This window comes from Mustela lutreola, chromosome 17 (assembly GCF_030435805.1).
Source record: "Mustela lutreola isolate mMusLut2 chromosome 17, mMusLut2.pri, whole genome shotgun sequence".
Lineage (NCBI taxonomy): Eukaryota > Metazoa > Chordata > Mammalia > Carnivora > Mustelidae > Mustela > Mustela lutreola.
In genome coordinates, this window is record NC_081306.1 from 3,326,785 (window position 1) to 3,346,312 (window position 19,528).

The 19,528-nt window shown below is 54.8% G+C and overlaps 1 protein-coding gene across 2 annotated transcripts in view; it reads right to left on the reverse strand.

Moving 5' to 3' along the window:
• Positions 1–232: 232 nt before the first annotated feature.
• HS3ST4 (heparan sulfate-glucosamine 3-sulfotransferase 4) overlaps positions 233–19,528 on the reverse strand; it is a 386,157-nt gene continuing 366,861 nt past the window's right edge. Inside the window, exon 2 of one of the 2 annotated variants that reach the window (XM_059155177.1) lies at positions 233–2,260. In XM_059155177.1, the coding sequence (XP_059011160.1) occupies positions 1,624–2,260 (637 nt within the window). In that variant the 3' untranslated portion in view covers positions 233–1,623. The remainder of the gene's footprint in view (positions 2,261–19,528) is intronic. The other variant, XM_059155176.1, reaches the window with a different exon arrangement.

The following is a 19,528-nucleotide window of genomic DNA, read 5'->3' on the forward strand; positions in this document are numbered from 1 at the left end:
CCCGTCCACCGCTTGCTGGGATTAGTTAAGAGAAAGCTGCACTCCTTCGAGTCACTTCCTTTGTGCTGTTTGGAGGATTATCTGGCCGTGCAGATAGAAGCCCCTGGAAGATTCTCTAACCTGGGGCTTTCTGCCCACCCGGGGAGCAGAAGGGATCGTCCTGGAATGTGAGGGTGCGGCGGGGGTTGGGGGTGACCCATACAAACACACCATCGAAGCCCATCAGTCGGGTTGCATTAAGCTTTATAACAACACAGTTTTCATTTAGCGGGAGAAATGAGTTTAATGACAGGTGAACAGACTTAGCTCCCCCCACTCATACAGATTTCCAAATTTACTGGAACAGTTCCTGGTTTTAGAGATCTGTGAACAAGCGCTTGGTGTCAAAGGCGGCCTTTTAATCAAATCAAAGTAACGGGAAGGGACACGTGGTTCAGCAGCCCTTAGTGGGGGTGTCCGCAGACAGCCCCGGCCCTCCCCCGCAGCCGCAGGCTGGATGAGAAGACCGGCCCCGGAGGGGGTCGACACTCGGTCACTGCCTCATTGTGCCATCTCCGAAGAGAGTAAGGGAAGCATCAGATGACCGTGAGGGGGACACGGCGGGACAAACAAGATCCCCTGTTGGCTGTGTTGCTCAGGATTACCCATAACGGAAGACATGCCAACTCTCTGGTCCTTGCGCCTCTCAGGACCACAAGGGACAGAGCCCACCCCAAAAGCCTTCCTCAGAGCTGTGGTGGTGAGGGTCGTCACATACGGAGACCTCCCATCGAAAGATCTGGCCTTCATTGTCACCCCCCGAAATAACAGTTATCTCTACCAATCACAGGGCTCAGAACTCAAAGGCAATCACATGGCCCCGAGGACAGGCACGCAGGCCTGATTCTTTCGTGAGGGCCTATGCCAAGCTTCCCACAGCCCAGGACCCTCCTAGGAGGGCTCTTGGAAAGAAGGCTTCTAAAGGTGTCAGCTTTTATTTTGTTTGTTTGTTTTGTTTTCCGGTGAGGACCGTGCATGCCTCTGCCTTCATAAGGGGAGGAGGGACGTCAAAGGGTTGTGGGATGAGACCTTGAAGGAGGAGGCTAGAGACACCGCAGAGAAAAAGGACCTTGCTCCCTGGGAGTCCTGGAGCACTCAGCCACAAGTAGCATTCTGGAGAGAGGCCAAAGCGAAGGTTTGTACAGAAGAGGCTGTGCCAAAGGCAGGGCTAGGACTTGGGCTCCTGCAGTGGCCAAAGTAGACCTTCCTTCCTCTTTTCTTTCTTTCTTTTTTTTTAATCACTTAAAGAAACATTCCTGGCCTGGTCTCTGACCTTGACGGCTATTTAACCTGTCTTCAGAATTAGCAGAAGACAAGAATTAACTGTGGCTCCTGGTGGCCATCGGGTCAACCAGATGCCGCTGCCCTGGCAAACCCAGTGCCTCCACGAGGATGCCATGGGATCCATCCCTTTGCCTAAGCCTACAGCATTGGAAGCGATCCCAGGGGGCCAGAGGGCGGGGCGGGGAGGGATCTACTGGGCACTCCAGTGGGGCTGAGGCTACAGACCCCCCTGGGGGGACTTCAGGACTCGGGGAGAAGCCTCCATGACTACTCACTAGCCTTCCCTCTGCTTCTCTGACTTCACTGGTCACCCTCTTCCCGTTCCCACTGGAAATCTTGACCAGTCATTTGGTAAAACATCATGTTGAAGGGTTTGTAGAATTTCTGCAGTCTGTGGATCACATCGGGGTCGATGCGCGGATGAGTCCGACCTTTGCTCTTGCCTAAGCATCTTGGGGCACTGCTGTCTTCCGGCTTCTTTAGACAAGGGAACCCCTTGGTTTTGTTGAAATAGAAATGTTTTTCAGTCACGACACGCTTGAGGCCTAGAAAATCCTGGACTTTGGCCATTTCCCCAGCAGGGTCCACTATGAGTCGCTCTCCGCTGACAAAGAGGATCTGGGAGAGCGGGAAATACTGGAGCCAGTTTTCCAGGTGCAGAGCGTAGATCCCTATCCGGATGGCACTCCAGGAGGCGTCGATCAGCCCTAGGGTCCGGTTTTTGAAGGCCAGCACCTCGAAGGTGGGGATCTCGGGTTTCTTGGACAGCGTCTGGGTGTAATCCGAGATGGCCCTGGTCACGGGGTTCCTCACCACCACGATCAGTTTGATGTCCTTGGCCATGGCGTGGATGCGCTTGGGGGCCTCGCTGGTCACAAAGTAACTCGGCGTCTTCTCCATGGTCACCTGTCCGTCCAGAGTCTTGGGCATCACGTTTCTGGAAGAGGAGAGAAAGGAAAGAGCCGTCACCCCCTCCAGAACCGCTTCGACCAATCGCGCACGACGGGCGACCGCCGGAGCTGCGTGGACAGCTACAACAGAAAATTCGCTGATAAATCCCAAGGATTCTTTCTAACTCTGTCCCACTAAGGCTCTGATTATGGTCTGGTCAGGAAAGGCAGCAGAAGGCTTCCGCCGCCATCCTCGGGAACCTCGTACACCTGGGTTGGAGTGCTGCCCTATCTCCCACGAGTTACGTCCAACCGAGATACACTCTTAATTTCTCCGTGTGTGAGTTTGGCGTAATCTCTGAAGCAGGGTAACGACAGTACTTGCTTCACACTGCAGAATGAGGATCAAGGGAGATAACACTTGTAAAGCATTTAGCACAGAATTGGGCACGTGCAAGAGCTTAATAAGTCAAGGGTATTACTAGTGTCGTAGCAGCTTTTGGAGAATGTTTGAGAGCCCCAAGAACTCAAAGATTATCTAGACCAGGGGTTGGCCAACTACTCCTTGCCTCTCTCTCTCTTTTTTTTTGGTATGACTAGATGCTAAGTCTGATTTTTAATCTCTTTTAAACGGATGGGAAAAAAACTCGACATAATAATAATAACATTTTGTGATGCATGAAAGTAAGAAATTCAGATTTCCATGCCCATAAATAAACCTCCCCTGGAACATAGCCACACTTCCTTACTGTCCCTGGTTGCTTCAGTGTGACAACAGCACAGCTGAGTAGCTGCACCAGGGGCTTGAAGACACACAGAACCAAGTGTATTTACTCGCTGGCCCTTTAGGAAAACCTATGCTGAGCCTTGACCTGGTCCAAAGGCCATCGCTGTGCAAGTGAAGGAAAGAAGCCCAGAGACAGGACCCAGATAAGCTTCATGACCCGACCCAGCACAGTCACGTCCCTCCACTCCCCTCTGTAAAATCCTAAAGCAAGTTCAGAACAAGAACTACATACAGTGTGAACCCACCTAGCATGGGTCTGGTTCTAGAAACGGATTCTTCTTGACCTTGCTCTGATGAGGAAAATCTGTGTTCTGAGGGGGCAGACGGATCCCGCAGGGGAATCCCAGTCCCGGCCCCAGGGCCACTGCAGACTCTCCCCTGCCCTGCTGGCCGCAGCCACACGGGTGGCAGAGATGGAAGTCAAAACGTACCTAACAGCCCCCTTGCCGGTGCTCAGGGCTCAGGCCATGAGAAATTGCTCTCTTCTGGGCCCGCTAGCATGAAATAAACCTCTGGTCTTCCACGGTCTTCGAGGCCGCTCCAGTTTTTTGGCCAGGATCTGGTCTGTGTTGCGTAACATTTGGCTCCCTGACTGGGAAATCCAACCGCACTGGCCCCTTGTTGCTACTGGTTTGGGGGCCGTGACGATGATGGGACAGGGGGTCGGAGCGGAGCAGGCGAGGCCTGTCTTATCTTCAGCGTCTCCCACCTGGTCGCCTCCGACGGGCCCCGAGCCACTGTTTCCAGTGGACTCCAGGAGACTTGGCAGGGGAGGACCTGGTCCCCACGCCGGATTCCAGTAAGGCCCGGGGCCATAGGACCGGTCATACCCACCTGTCCGGGGGGGTGGGGGGGTGGGGTGGGGAGGAGAGACTGATCACCTCCAGGAGACCTCCAAGGTCTCACAGGCAGGACTTCCCAGGGAGGGAGGTCCCTCAGGTCAGAAACCCCCAAAAGGGAGGACAGAAAGGAATTTCACAGGTCAGGGCCTCCTGGGGGGCGTGGAGGGGGCGCGGACTGTAATGGCTTCGGTGTGGCTGCATGAGGGGACGAGCGGTTTGACCCGGCTTGTCAGAGGGGCTGATTCTGTGGCTCCACGGCCTTGAGACTACGGAGTCTGAGTGGGCCCCGACCTGCTTCCTTGGTGACCTCATAGGCTCTATGGCGAGCCCTTCGGGGTGCCAGTCTGCAGTTTACACGGACTCGCTATGGCCAAGAGGCCCCCAAGGAGGGCGGACAGGCGGGCATCTGACCGGTCTGTCCTCAGCAGGGGTAGCCACCCTCTGTGTGTCTCTGCGCCACCGCATACCGGGACATCACGACGGGATCAGGGCAGAGAAACCTACGGTCCTAGACTGTATGGTCAACATTTCAGGAAGGGGTTTTCAGAGACTATGCAGTTAAGATGCATCCCGGCAAATTGAGTTAGAAGGGCCACCTTTAATGTCGGCTGGCCTTCAGAAGGGACACTGGATGTCCCAACGGATCTCGAGTGTGACAACTTGTAACAGGAGAACCAGGACACCACGACCAGTTTCTGCACATTGACTCCTGGCTAGGAATTGCCCAGCACCCTCCCCTTGCAACAGGCAGGGAGAGGCCAGGGTATTAATGGCCTCATCCAAGCGGCCCAGAGAGACTGGCAGAAGCCCCTGCTCCACAGACCCCAGCAGGACACCCCACGGCTAACCTGACCCTGCCCCTCCATACGCCCCGAAGGCTCCTACACGTGCCCCCCTAGTTCCAGACACTCCACTGCCGCTGGTCTCACTGTGCTCCAGGCCCAGAGGGTCCCCTTTGTCTGGGACCAGCAGCCAGGCTGCACCCCAAGCCGGGCCAAGTACCCTCCAAATGCCGGTCCAAGAGAAGCGAGACCCCGAGAGGCACAGTAAAGACAGGACAGCCCAGGCCGACCATTCCATGCTGTATCATCAACCTTTCTCCACCACCGACCCCCTCAGAGGGACACACGGGCCACCTGTTCATTCTGGGAAAGGGATTTCAGAGTGGCCCCGTTGGCAGGTCTGTAAGGCGGAGAGGCCCAAACCACTGAAAGTGGGGAAAAGCCAGCCAGCGCCTCCTTGGCCAGGGATCAATGTGCCTCCGGTAAAGACAAGGGGACCTTATAGGCCTTGGGGAAGACTGAGGGGAACTGAGCCGCCGCCTCCTCGGCCCCGGTGAGCCCACGGTCAAAATAAAAATAGGAGCCAACCAGTGACTTCCATGGTTCATACTGGGGCCGAGCACTCTGCTGTCCTCTCCACAGTGGCCCCTTCAGCAAAAGGACTGCAGCCATCCTTGGGCCACGGGGACATGGGTGATACAGCAGCCCTTGGGCCGGGCTCGTCAGTGTAAATTCGGGGGCCACAAGGTCTGACCTGGATTCCTTTATCTACCGGATTACCCCACCCTGCTCCTGGGCTGAGATCTACTCTCCAGGCTTGGGGCTCAGATAAAGTTTGAGCCCACTGGGCATACCAGCCTCCGATTAAACCCAAGGCACAAGGAGAGCAGGTCTCTAGTACTAGCGATTACCACACCAAGAAAAAACGGAGGCTATTCCGCGCCCAGGCCCGGCCAAGTGGCCTGCCGGAGTTCAGGTTCACCTACAGTAGGGGCTGAAGACAACCCAACTGGACTCGCCCAGAATCAGCCCCTATCACTGCTAACTGATCCCGGGAGCCCTACCCCAGAGGCAAAGGCAATGGCCCCTCTGACAAAAAGCTAAGACTGGTATTCGCGAACATCTGGCCAGACTTAAAGGCGCAGGTACCTGATTGAGTGCCAGTCGGCCAGGAATACCCAGTTATGCCAGTTATGAAGCCAGCAGGGGACATCGACCAGCCCGAGACCTGCGGGCCATCAACAAGGTAGCCGTCTCCCTGCACCCAGTGGCCCCAAATCCATGCACCTCCTCCAGGATGTGGACGACCTCCTCCTCGCCAGGGTCGCACAAGAAGACAGCACAAAAGTTGCAAAGGCCCTCTGAGAGCTCCTGTCAGACTCGGGATACTGAGCCTCAGGGAAGAAGACACTAATCTGCCAACAGGTCCATTACCTTGGTTTCCTCCTTACCCAAGGGGAGAAAAAGCCTAGGTCAAGAGAGAAAAAAGTCATCACCCCCTTGCCACAGCCCCAGACGAAAAAGGGCCGACGAGAACTCCTGCGGGGCTACAGGACTGTGCCGCATCTGGATTCCGGGGTTCTCGGCAACAGTAGCACCCTGCTGTAATCTCTTAGGGGGACTGAATCAAGAACCCCCTGCCTGGACTGGAAAGCAGAAGCTGCCCTCACGGGGATGAAGGCTGTCCTGAGCCGGGCTCCAGCCCTGGGCCTCCCAAACATCGAAAAACCCTCGAATCTCTGTGTCCATGATCAAGCAGCGCGTGGTTACTCACCCGGACTGCTGGGCCCCGACACCGGCCACGTACGTATCTGTGGAACCGACCGGACCCCGCAGGGCGCTCGCAGCCACAGGCCTACTCGGGATGCAGACAAGCTCGCCTGGGACAAGAACTTAACCTCAAGCTCCCTCCTGCAGTTGGACCCTCACGAACACCCAGGGACACCGCTTCCTGCCCAGCTCTCGGCCTGCCCAGTACCAAGGGCTCCTCTGCGAGAACCCACGGGTCACCCTTGAGTCGGTGAGGACATTAACCCCAGCAACCTTTCTCCCCACGGAAGAGGGGCGACCAGAGCACAGCTGCTCCGATGGAGTCTGCGTGAGCGTCCAGATCACGGGATCGAGCCGTGAAGAATCCAGAGCTCACGCAGTTCAGCGACGGTGGCAGTTGCCTACAACAAGGTGCCCGAGAAGCGGGCTGTGCAGTGACCACGACCACTGAGTCCTAGAGGCTAAGGCGTTCGCAGCGGGACGGTCGGCCCAGCGGGCTGCACTCCGCGCCTCCGTCCGAGCCCGCACCTGCAGTGAAGGCCAGCGGGTCAGCGTCCACACTGACGCCCGCCCCGCCTTTGCTCCTGGGCCTGTCCAGCGGGCCGTGTACAGGGCGAGGGCCCTCCTCGCTGCCGCAGGAAAAGCTACCCCAACAAAGAAGGCAACAGAAGCTCCTCGGGGCTGTCTGACTTCCAGAGGATATAGCAATCCTGCAGGATCCCGTGGCCGGTCTATGCTTGGCCCCCTGCGGGTCCACGGCACCCCGGGACGCTTGGTTACTCCACTTCCAAACTCCGTGTCTGGGGCGCCTTCCAGAAAAGTCACATCAGATTGGAGATAAAGAGAAAAAGACAACTTCAGGCCCCGGGGGCCGCCCCCAATAAATGACAACAGGTGCACCGCTGAGCGGCCCCAATCTCCTTAGTGTCCCGGTGCACCCCTTCCAGGCCGAGTACTCAGTCCGGGTCAGAGACAGGAAAAGGGACCCCCTCCGACCACAGTGGACAGCGCCTCACTCTGTGGTGCTCACCACGCCTTCTGCCCTTAAGGTCTCTGGTGTCACCCCGGGGTCCACCGCTCCAGAGTGGAAAAGCCCATCAGGCGCACGAGAAGCCGCACCAGTGGAAGGTCCGGCCAAAGCCCCCAGACCTGCTGCGGCTTCGCCTCTGACCAGACCCCACCGGCGGACGGACCCCTGTGTGCCTGGTCCCGGGTTCCCACCGGCACCACGTCCCTCCTCCCGGGGTCGGACTCTACACAGCTGCCCCTTCTGGCTGGGCTTTCCCGCAGAGACTTGCCATGCTGTTGTTGATCGGGTGACCCTAGGGTGTTGTCCTGCCCTTACCTGTCCCCTGGGGACGGACTAGCCCCGACGGCGCCCTCCAGCTAAGGTCGTGGCCCCCACTTGCGCTGGCCGTTCCCCGTCTACTCCTAAGCGCGTTTCACTACGGCTTGGCCCACCCCGGCCAGGCCCGGTCTTCTGCTACCTGGTGTGTCGCTCCTCCTCGCCGCCTTCAGCCTGCCCGACCCGGCCGCGGGGCGCGGACACCCCCCAGAATCAATCACGCTGGCCTGTCCGCCTCCTGCCGGATCTCTCAGTCCCCCCGGAGCCACCCTCCGCGTCCATGGAAACGTCTGGCCGCCCCGACGCTCCCCCAGGGCCGTTCCCCTTCTCGTGCACCTGCTGGCCGTGTCGGGAGCTGCCCTGGGCGCCACCGGCCTGGAAATGTCAGGGCTTCCGTACCGGGGGCAGCTCAGCAGCTCAGGGCGGTGTCCCCGGCCTCGCTCAGCCCGGCCCTGCGGGGGGGTCCCCGAAACTCCGACCCAGGGGCAAGAAGGAGTAAGTCCTGGGGGGAGGCACTCCAGCACGCGACTGTGGGGGTTCCCTCTCACAGGGGTCCCCGGGGTCCGGCCCCCTCGTCGGCCCCTCCTCCCGCTCCTCCTCACAGCGGCATTTGGTCCTTGTGTTTTCAACGTCCTCACCAGGTTCCTCGCTGCACAGACCGCCGAGGTCAGACTCTGTTGCTCCTCACTCCCTACCGCCCCGTAAATAATGAAGATCTCGCCCTCTCAACCAGGTGTCTAAAGCGGCACCCAGGGGGCAGTGATAAGGCTGGCCCATCCATAAGGGGAATCCCAGTCCCGGCCCCAGGGCCACTGCACACTTCCCCTTGCCTCACCGGCCAGCCCTAAGAGTGACACAGATAGGGCAGGAAACATGTATCAAGTATCCCTCTTGCCTGTGCTCGGGGCTCAGTCCCAGAGATGACGCTCTTCTGAGCCTGCTAGCGTGAAATAAACCTCTGGTCCTCCAAGGTCTCCATGTGTCGCTCGTTTTTTTGGCCCGGGTCCAGTCCGCGTTCTGTAACAGCTCCTCCCGAGCTTGCCCAGGGAGCCTGTGGCCGATCCCACGCCACGTCTCTCGGTGTCCTTCCCCAGTGCGCATCCCCACGCCTGCCTCTCCGTCTGTGTCCCCTTCAGAGTGGCCTTGGTCCCGTTTGGCAGCCTCAAGTCATTAAAGTGATCTTGATGCTGTTGCCCCCCAGCCCCAATGTGGCAGGCCTATCAGTGCTAAAAGAGGCTGGGGATCCTAGGACACAGTCAACTTGCTACAGGCACAGGTAGACCGAAGTTAATCGCCGACAAATGTGTTGTACCTGTTGGTAAGTGGCCATCTGCCACCATGTGCTCCATTAAATCTGTGTACTTCTGAGCCCTGCACCAAAGTGGTCTATTTAGGATTACACAAGACCTCTTTGTTGTGATGACATGCTTTTAAATGTCTCAGCTAATAAAACTTAATACAGACGAAGATCCCTTAGCTTCCCCCACCATAATTAAATTTATTTACTATCGCGTGTGTGGAGAAAAAATGACTTTTCTTTTATCTCTAATTCACATGCTCTGTCAATAATTAATTGCTACTGGGTTTTGAGCCTTCTTGGCAAGCACTCTAATTCGGCAATAGGAATCTGCCTGGTAGAGAGCTTCACAGAGAGTCGGCTGTGGTTGTCGTGTAAGGGCGGGACGGCCAGAAGTCTTCCGATCAAAGCGATCACCCCAGCCGTAGTCATGCCCATCTTGGACTCACACACTCTCCCAAGTGGTCTGAACATCTCTACGTGCCTGTTTGGCTCTCGCCAGATTTGAACCGTCTCATTTGGAGGGGCAGGGCTCGGGAACGCAGAGCCTTTCGGGGTCAGATGTGTAGGACTGAAGACTTCCTGACTACGCCTGCCACAGAGAAGTTGACACAACCTGAATTTACTCTGAAGTCTGGAAGCCCTCTAGAACGTGTCCTTACCCCACAAGGAGCCCCAGGTTTCTCATCTCAAAAAAAACAGAGCTAAGCCACGTCCCTCCCTTCTGGGATTAGCACGAAGATCAGATGTTGTAGCACAGGTAAACCACTTAGCAGGGTACCCGGGGAACGCCAGAGTCTTTAAAACCTACACCAGGTCCACAAGACCTTCGGCCTGGCAATGCTCAGAGAAAAACAAGGAAGAAATACTCCTATTTGACCACATGGCCTGAAACTGAACAACCGGAAGAAAGAACGGTGGGAGGGGTAAGGGGTGTTCTCGCTCACGTCCGCGCCACCAACCACACGTCCTGACCTGGAGGCTGCTGACAGACGAATGCAGCCCAAGTTCAAGGAACATGCTCATGTCCCACTTCTGTTTCAGCTGGAGAGATACAGTCTCTTAGTATAAAACTCATGCCGCATTATGAAAATATTAAGCAAGCAAGGCATTTTGATGCCCAAAATACCTGAAGATAGGTACCTGTACAGGGCCCTAACCAGATTTTTACGGTTTCACATATACGGTTGTTTGCTTATTTCATGTTTATTTTTCCTTTAGTGCCAGAGCAGCTGCTGGATTTTCCTCATTTGTTCTCTGCCATTCACGTCTCTTCTTAGACCGCCGCGCTGGGTCTTCACGATGGGCGCCTTTCTCAGTCACCTCCTTCACTCCAGCTAATTGCTACAGTCTGTCAAGACACGTGAGGGATCTCTAATCTCTACCTGAAGCATCTCGGAGGAGATGGCCAGTGAGTGCCCCGCCCCGTGCTCAGTGCCACAGGGAGCGAGAGGGGGGTGCCGGGGAAGGCAGAGGGGAGCAGAGGGGTCTAGGGGGCACACGCGGTGAGACCATCTCATTGGCAGTATGGGCAATCTGTTCTGCCTCTGGGAAGTAGCCCTCCCCCTTCCCGAAACGCATTCCACACCAGTTATAGTCCGTCCGTCCGTCCGTCCGTCCTTCCTTCCTTCCCAAATTCCTTTTCATTGCCATAGTCCTTGCTAACTACCGGTGTCATAGACCTTAGCACACGGTGGTAACAGGATTTGTCCCCCAGCCCTTCGCGGCTAAGTCTCAGTCCCTCAAAGCTGCAGACAACGTTCAGTTCACCCCCGTATCCCTCAGGTCTAACCCAGGGCCCGCCACATACGGCAGCCGCGCCCTCCCTGTGTGGGGTCGACGGATGAATCCATGAATGGATCAGGAAAGCCTGATCCCTGGATGTGAGAGCTGGGGCGCAGCTCGGAGGGCACGGCCCCTCTAAGTAGGTTTGCCACGCATGGAGGGCTCGGCGTGAGCGCGCTCTGTGCCAGCCTTGCCTGGAAGACATGCACTGCCGTGTGGACCATATGGTGAGAAAACGCCGCATCTGGGCTTGGAACAGCTCGTTAACAGTATCTGGGGTGCTCAGAGCAGCCGTGACATCAACGTCAACACACAGTCCTAAAGCGAGAAGCGTTCTGCGAGATCACACATCTGCTCTCAGAGCCCCCAGTGTTTGTAAGCCGCCATCCAACGTGCTCACCCTCCCCGCCCCACTCCTGCTGGAGGTGGGGGCTGCTTTGCAGAGCACAAGCCCAGTGTGAGCGCAGGTCAGCGCCCGGGGGCCTCTCCAGAGATACCGATAACCAAAGTTACCACATACCAGTCACGGAGGGCTCGCTCCCGGCTGTGCTTTGTGATCTGAACCCAAAGTCTGATGCTGGACCCACTTCTCTAAGCACTTTCAAGTCACTGGACTCTCCAGCCTCGCTGGTTAAGCGCGCAGACTCCAGACTTTCCGAGTCTGGATCCACTTACTTATTTGCTGTGTGACCCTGGGTGAATGACTTAACCCTGGTGATCTGTGTGTGTCTCAATCTCATTATCTGGAAAGCGGGCATCGCACTACTGAGATCCATCTCAGAGGGATTTTATGAAGATGAAGTAAGTTCATATCGAACAGAGTCCCTTATATGGAGAAGGTTCTCAACACGTTAGCTATGAACATTTCAACACCTCTCTTAAGATGACGCACCTGTTCTTCCCATTCTAGAGATCCAGGAACTGAGGCCCAGTGAAATGGATTTGTTTGTCCAAAGTCACAAAAGTGGCGTTGAAATTCCGTCCCAGATCTGTCTCGCACCACAGACAGCCCGACCTCCTCGCAGTTGCCTGACCATGCTTAACGCAACTAGAGCGACTAGGCAAGGTTACAGGACTGGCCCAAGGTCACTTGGGTGGCAAAGCTGAATGTTAAACTGAGCCTCATTATGTTATGTTGTAAAGGTGGGCTGTCACTGACTTCCCACTGGGAGTTACAGAAACCCAGGCCAGAATCCCCAGAAATTCTTGCCAGATCAAGCTACATCGTTCAATTTGTGATATCTCTCTCTGGGGACTCCTCAATTGAAGCAAATGGATACCATCATGAACGCCGAGGGAGAAGGCAATCACCCGTGTTAGATATAAAGTGCCCATTCTCTCTGGAAGGGTCAGTGGCAAAGCTTGCCTTCGGCTTGCCCGAATTGGAGGTATGTGAGCAGCTCACATTTTCCCAAATGCATTTTCCTGGGGAACAAATGGCGCATAAATTAGCAATATTTTCTGAGCCCTCCTGATGAACTGTAACCCAAGAGAACGGTGGTTAGAGCAAGGGCACCGAGGTAGGGCTACTTCTTCCGCATTGGGGGAAGAACTCACTTAGAAGTCCATCGACTCCCACTGCTTGCCAAGCCCCAAACAAAGTGCTTCCCCACGTTGTCCTGCTTAAAACTCACAAATACTACAGGATTCACGGAACCCGCTAGAGAGATGTGTACCTGGAGAGCCAGGGTGACCGTGAACCCTGTCCCAGGACACACAGGCAAGACTATGCGCTGCCCAGTTCTCTTGGGAAGTCCACTGTGCTTTTTAAGCCCGGATTCAGGAATCCTGGAAATCTCTGAAAGCGGATATTCAAACCATTTGGAAACTACCAGTCTTATATAAAGACCCAAGAAAAGCAGGCTGCCCTGGGGCCAAATGCCTATCCGTCAAGTTGAAGCCCAGAAAGCAGGGATCTTGAGTTACAGCTCAGACTTAACAACTAGCTTGCTGAATGAATTGAGGACAGGGATTTTCTCTCTGGACCGGACCATGAAAAAGGGCTATGTTAGTAACACTCCTTGCGTTAACCCTATCGGGTATTTACTGGTGCTTGTTATGCACTAGGTGATGGGTAGACACTGATGACTAAGCCTGCCTGGGACCTGCCCTCCGTGGACCGACGGGAAGTTCTTTGAAGGAAAGGTCTCGATAGCCCAAGTTTGGTCTGTGGTTCAGATGTGACCTCTCGGTTGTGGGCAGATGTCTCCTTCCTAACCGAGAGATCCCCACCAAGTCTTGGCTTTACTCCGGCAGGCCCCTGGGGGTTGGGGAGGAGGAGGCGGCGGGAGGTGCGGGCGGAGGAGAGGAAGGGAGGAGAAGAGAGGTGGCAAGGAACGCCGGAGATCAGACAGGAGGGCCGAAACGAAGACAAGAAGGAAGGACCGAGTGAGGTAGGAGGAGGAGGAGGAGGAGGAAGGAGGGTTTGAAGATACACAAAGAACTTAAGTCACCAGGAAATAAAAACGGGGAAAGTTTTAAATGACACATGGCCACATGGTTGGGGGTGGGGGGAGCAAACCCAGGTCTCAGGCAATTTTGTTGTTTTCAAGTTTGGGCCAGGCAGGTGCAGCTGTTCTAGGATTAGAAGGTTCAGGATGGTCTTTGTCAGGGAGGCAGTAAGAGCATAAGCGATACTGAAGCAGGAAGAGAGGGGAGATCCCCCTTGTTCCCCATGTTCTCAGTGAACCAACTAAGGCCCAGAAAAGTTCCGTGCCTTCACCAAGATCACACAGCTTCTCTGGGGCAGGGTTGGGATTTGAAACCCAGCAGAGCCTGTGGTGCTCACCACTCTTAAATACGATAAGGAGTGGACAGTCCAGTGTGGAGCTAGAGCCTGGAGCAGGGCATAGGCTATCAACCTCCAGTGGCGAAATGAAGGTCCAGTAGGCATGCTTACCCAGAGAGAACGCCAGCGTAACAGTTGATAAGGTCTTGAGATGCGGTGGGACATGGGTAGGATTTGGGAGAGAAATTTTAAGGAACTTCCTCCTAATGGCTTTGATATTCCCGATGTCACAAGACTGGCGGCCATTCGCTAAACTTGAGGGCCTTGGGACTGTGATTATGGGACTCCAAGCAGATGGGGATGGATGATCTATTAATAATTGACAAGCTACAGTGACCTATGGAGAAATTAGCCTGGTTTTTGGTTTATTTTTGGTTTTTGGTTTGGTTAATTTTGGTTTATTTTGGTTTTTGCCCTGGGAGACTCATCTGGAAGAAAAGGCAGGGAATTCATTGCTACCCTCACCCCCCCACACACCAATCACCACCACCATACGTCCCTTGGTCCTTGGGTTTCAAGAAAGGTTTTTATTCTAATACAAATTAAACTTGACTTGAAACCCATATGATGAGTCTGAACAGAAGTCCTCTACTGGTCATTATTCAGAGCCACCTGTGACGTGTTTTGGAAGGCAGCCCAGGGTCCTACGGGACACGTTTTTGATGACATCATCACACATAAATAAGGTGAGAGTCTAGGATGTCCACAGACACCAGGAACCAGAAAGGGGAAGCAAGGGGCTAGGAGAACATGTTCCACTCCCAGAGGAGAATTACTTGGGAACAGATGCTCCTTTCTCCCTTCGGGGACTGCCAAGTGTCGTGAACCACATGGGTACCACTTGTCCCCGAAGATCAAAAGTGAATGACACCACATGCACTAAGTCCTTTTGGGGCCTGAGACTCAACACAAGACAAACCCAAACTGAACAAAGGAAGACCCCTTTCCAGCCAGTTCCAGTTGGACTGGAGGCTGACACACGGGCTTTCAGAGGTCGTCAGTGTCCCCCATGAGTGAGACGACGCCACGGTTTTTTGTTGTTTGTTTGTTTAGTGTGTTTTAATGAACCCAATGGTGTTTTCACTCCCTCAGTAGACGGGAGTTGGTCACATGGATTATTAAGGTCCCACCATGCATGTTTTTGGATCAAGCCCCAAAGAGAAACTGGCTTGGCAGAGTGAGGGCTCCGAGCACTTCCCTGGAGCTCGGAAGAAGACTGTGTGTCCTAGGCGTGCCCAACTGCCTCTGCAGGGGGCGGAGAAATGCCAGTCTATCCGAGAGGTTTGAAGGTCTTCCCTTGGATTTCTTTTTCTTTAGATTTTATTTATTTATTTATTTGAGAGAGAGAGAGAAAGTGAGAGAGAGCATGAGCGAGGAGAAGGTCAGAAGGAGAGGCAGACTCCCCGTGGAGCTGGGAGCCTGATGCGAGACTCGATCCTGTGACTCCGGGATCATGACCTGAGCCGAAGGCAGTTGCTTAAGCAACTGAGTCACCCAGGCGCCCTTCCCTTGGATTTCCATATTGATCTCTTATCCTATAGCTGTTTCTCTGCCCTGGATCTGAGTTTTGGAACCTACTTATCCAAGTAATAACAAACATACTATTTCCTGTATCAGAGTCATACACAATTAGTGTTTCTTCACCGAAGAAAGCCAAGATCACCGTATTGAAACAAATTTTAGCCAAAAAGCAAAAGAAAACTCTCCATTTGTGTGTTGCCAGACACTGTGCTAGAATCGGGAAATAAAACCAAGAGCAAGATCTTGCCTCGAAGAAGTGGGCATTTTTTTTTTTTTGAAATAGTAAGAATAGTTTAAGAGGTCTGTCCTTGTCTCTGAGAACTCACAGACGTGCGTGAGTTTCGGGCTGGGAATCACTGGTGGAGGATCCGCTGAACCCCAGCCCTCCCCACTCACCTTCCTTCAGAAGCTTTGCTAAGTGCATGCTCATCCTGATGAAGGGGGGTGGCCAAGGGCTTAACTTCGGGGTTCCATCTCTAAACCACACCTGCTCTGAGCAAACCCATCGTCTTTGATCCCCAGTTCCACCTTCTTTCAATGGGAGTAACATCTACTTGCTCACAGGAAGAGGTGATCAGGCATCCTGGCAGAGAGAAACAGTACCTAGTGCTTCTTGCTGCTAGTGGAAGGCAGCACACAGTGGGTGCGGAACAAATCTGTTTGGTGAGCCAGCGTAAGACAAAGGCCCTGCCCCAACTCCTTATCTGTAGGACTACCATATGTAGGGGTGCCCAACAGATGCACCCCTACATAAATGATGACACAGCCACTGAAACCCACCTCGCAAGGAAACGACGTTGATACAACCCACTCTTAGAGCATTCACCAGGTCTTTGGGGCATATATCCCAGTGAATTACTAGAGTTTTTTTTCTCTTTGCCACCCTGAGGTGCCCAACCACTTTGGGAAGCCGCAGTGCCAGGCAGAACCTGGCCACTTTTGGGGGCCACTCCTCATTTTACGCCCAGCTGTCGGCGTCCCTTCTCTCTCTCCCTGTTGTCCCGGACTTCCGCAGCGCCACCACCCGTCTTTGGCACCCATGAGCCCACCATGGGACGGAAGTGAACTTGTTCAAATGGTTTGATCTAGAGAACACATATGGACAGAAAGCAATCCTTTAAAATGATTCAGCTTGATGCGTGCGTGCGTGTGTGTTTATATGAGATTTTTATTGATCTGGTTTCTACTTCATGTGTGGCATCTACAGGGACAGGGAAGTCCTTTGTAATACCCCTCACGCCCATGGGTTGGAGGCATGGTTCTGAAGTCTAAACCACTGTCTGCCTATGACCTCGGCTTCCAGCAGCTCCCTTGCCTCACAGCCGCCCCTCCAGCGCTCCCTCTTTTATTATTGGACCATCCCGCCCCGGAGGTTCTAAGACGAATGCTCCCCGACTTTGAATCCGTGAGCTTCGGGAGCACACTTCACCTGCCCCGCCTGCGGTTTCCGCCCAGAGGGCCCCTCTCCGCCACACTATTCACACACGTTCAAAAGCGCCGCACGGCAGGTCCTCACGTACCAACCTCCCCCGGCTGCTTTATGGTATTTTCTTTCCTCGGGCTCAGCGTTTCAAAAGGCAGGTGCCACCATTAAATGATGATTACGGAGGTGTCAGCATGTCTGCACCGGGGCCCCGCGCGCGCGATTTTAACAGACGGTGACAGGAGAGGGGGTCCTCCCGGGAAGGCTGCCTGCCAAGTCTCCCTGCCTCCCCCTGTGCTCCCAGCTGTGCGACGGCTCAGCCCTGCCCCTGGGACGCTGCCAGCCTCCTTCCTGCTCACCGGGCATCCTGATGCCCATCCAAGCCCCCCTTGCTATGCCTCCCCTATGCGGCCTCTAGCCGTGCGGGCCGCCGCAACCCAGAGTGACCGAGACGCTGCGCTCTGTGAAGGTGGGGACCGTACGCCGGGTTTTCATTCCGGTCTTGCCTTTCCTGGGACCACCCGTTGCTCTGTTCCACCTGCTTCTCAAGACTCTCACCCGAGCCCTTGGAGGTCCCATCATCACCTGCTTGCCTAGAGTACCACTGAATTGTCGGTTTGTGGCTGGGCCTCCTGAGCCTGGTGCTGTCCCTACAGGGAACGTCCCCCAAGCTGCTGGCAGCAGACGCACCTGCCACCTGCCTTCCAGGAGTCTGGTTCTGCCGTCCTGCCTCTAAAAGACTCTGGAAGACCTCCAATTCCTCACTGTACGGTGGAGATCATAAGTAAGACCCACTGCAGAGCCTGTTTTATGAGGATTAAAAGGGCTGGGGCTTTATGAGGCTGCAGTAGACAGAATGTCTGTGTTCCCCGGCCCCCCCAATTCATGCACTTGTCCCTCACAGCCAGTGTGATGGTGTTGGGGGGGTGGCCTTTGGGAAGCAGTAATGAGGGCGAGGTTCTCATGAATGCGATTAGGGCCCTTTTGTTTGTTTATTTAACGAACGTATTTATTTGAGAGCCCGAGTGGGACAGGGACAAAGGAAGGGAACCCCAAGCCGACTCCCCGCTGGGCCCGACACAGGGCTTGACCTTCGGACCCAGAGACCCACACCAGTGCTGCTGAGTGCTGCTGATTCTGCACGAAGCCCGTGTGCTACACATTCTCAGAGAAGCCACCTAGGACCCGTGCGCGTGATGAGAGCACCCCATGTTTACCTCGCGTGCATCCTTAAAATGAACTTGGCTTTTGCACATAACACGTCCATGCTCCTTCCTACTGATCCGAGGAACCTGGTCAGCTAGAGGGGTAACAAAGCACTTGCCTGCGACTAAGAGAGGTTGCTGAAGGCAACTTGTCCTCTTGGTGGCAGGAACGCAGCCCAGAAGCCCCCTTTGCCCGGCGCCGGGCCTGGACGGGAGGACAGCCAGCCTCCTCTCCGAGCGCCTCGGTCAGAGCCTCCCATGTTGTCCTTGAGATCTCTCCTCTGGAGCTGCAGCCCCACATCAAGATCTCCAGCTTCAATGATGATAAGTACAATCATAAATTAATTAGTGCTTCCCACTGTGCCTGTATTTAGATCCGACTTTCACAGCTTGGGGTGCACGAAATTCTAAACAGATTTTCCAACCAATCAATCTGATCATACAGCAGATGGAGAAATGACAGATAGGAAGGAAGACCCGCATACACCTAGAGAGAGGTACGCCAACAGGGCGCCCGGTGGCTCTGCCGGTTAGGCGTCTGCCTTCGGCTCAGGTCATGATCTGGGGTCCTGGGATCAAGCCCCACATCGGGCTCCTTGCCCAGAGGGAAGCCTGCTTCTCCCTCTCCCTCTGCCCCTCCCCCCAGCTCATGGGGTCTCTCTCCCAAATAAATAAATAAAATCTTTTAAAAAAAGATATACACAAACATGCATAGACTCTAGTATGAGGAGGGCAGATTCTTACATTATCAGTCATTCCTGCACACTAGTCCCCTGCAGGGTCTCTTTCTGCCTCCCTCTCCCTCTGTCACACACACACACACACACACACACACACACACACACACACAGACACTCTCTCTCTCTCTCTCTCTCTCCCTCCCTCTCTCTCTCTCTCTCCTATAACTGACTCTTCCTTATTCAGATTTGGGCTTACGCACTCAGCATAACCCCCGTCCCCAGGCACCAGCTCAGTCTACTCTCCTTCATGCCAGCCACTTTCGTTCGCATCATCCGGTTTATCTATTTATTTATTTATTGTTAAAGATTTTATTTATTTATTTATCTGACAGGCAGAGATCACAAGCAGGCAGAGAGGCAGGCAGAGAGAGAAGGAAGCAGGCTCCCTGCTGAGCAGAGAACCTGATGCGGGGCTCGATCCCAGGACCCCGAAATCATGACCTGAGCCGAAGGCAGAGGTTTAACCCGCTGAGCCACCCAGGCGCCCCGGTTTATTTATTTATTTTTTATCTGAAATTATCTCGTTTATGTGTATTTTCTCCCACCCTGTAAAGACTGTCCTCCAGAAGCAAACGAGGTCCAAAGTAGAAGGCCGATTTGGCGCTGTCGTGCGGGGCCGTGTCCCCGTATGTCACACAGGCGGGAATCCAGCCGCGCCAGTGAGTGTTTGCTGGAGGATGGGGCAAGGCCAGGAGTGACCGACGGAGGAGGGAGCGGGTGGAAATAAGGAAAGGAAAAATACAGGAAGGGAGGGAGGGAAATGTGCCTGAACGGAGGCACCAGATTTCCTCCGATGCCGCCCCAGCAGGTCACAGGGCAGCACCTGCCACCAGCCCACCGGCCCAGTCGGCCGCACCCCCGACTCCCTCCCCTCAGGAAAGCCCCCGCCCCGCCCCCAGCGCTGCTTCCTCCCCTCACTCATCCCTCAGCAGCCCAATTCCTTAGACAGCCCTGTCTGCGGCCTCCGCTTCTAAAACGGATTTTAAAACTGAAGCTCTCGGGACGCCTGGGTGGCTCAGTTGGTTAAGCG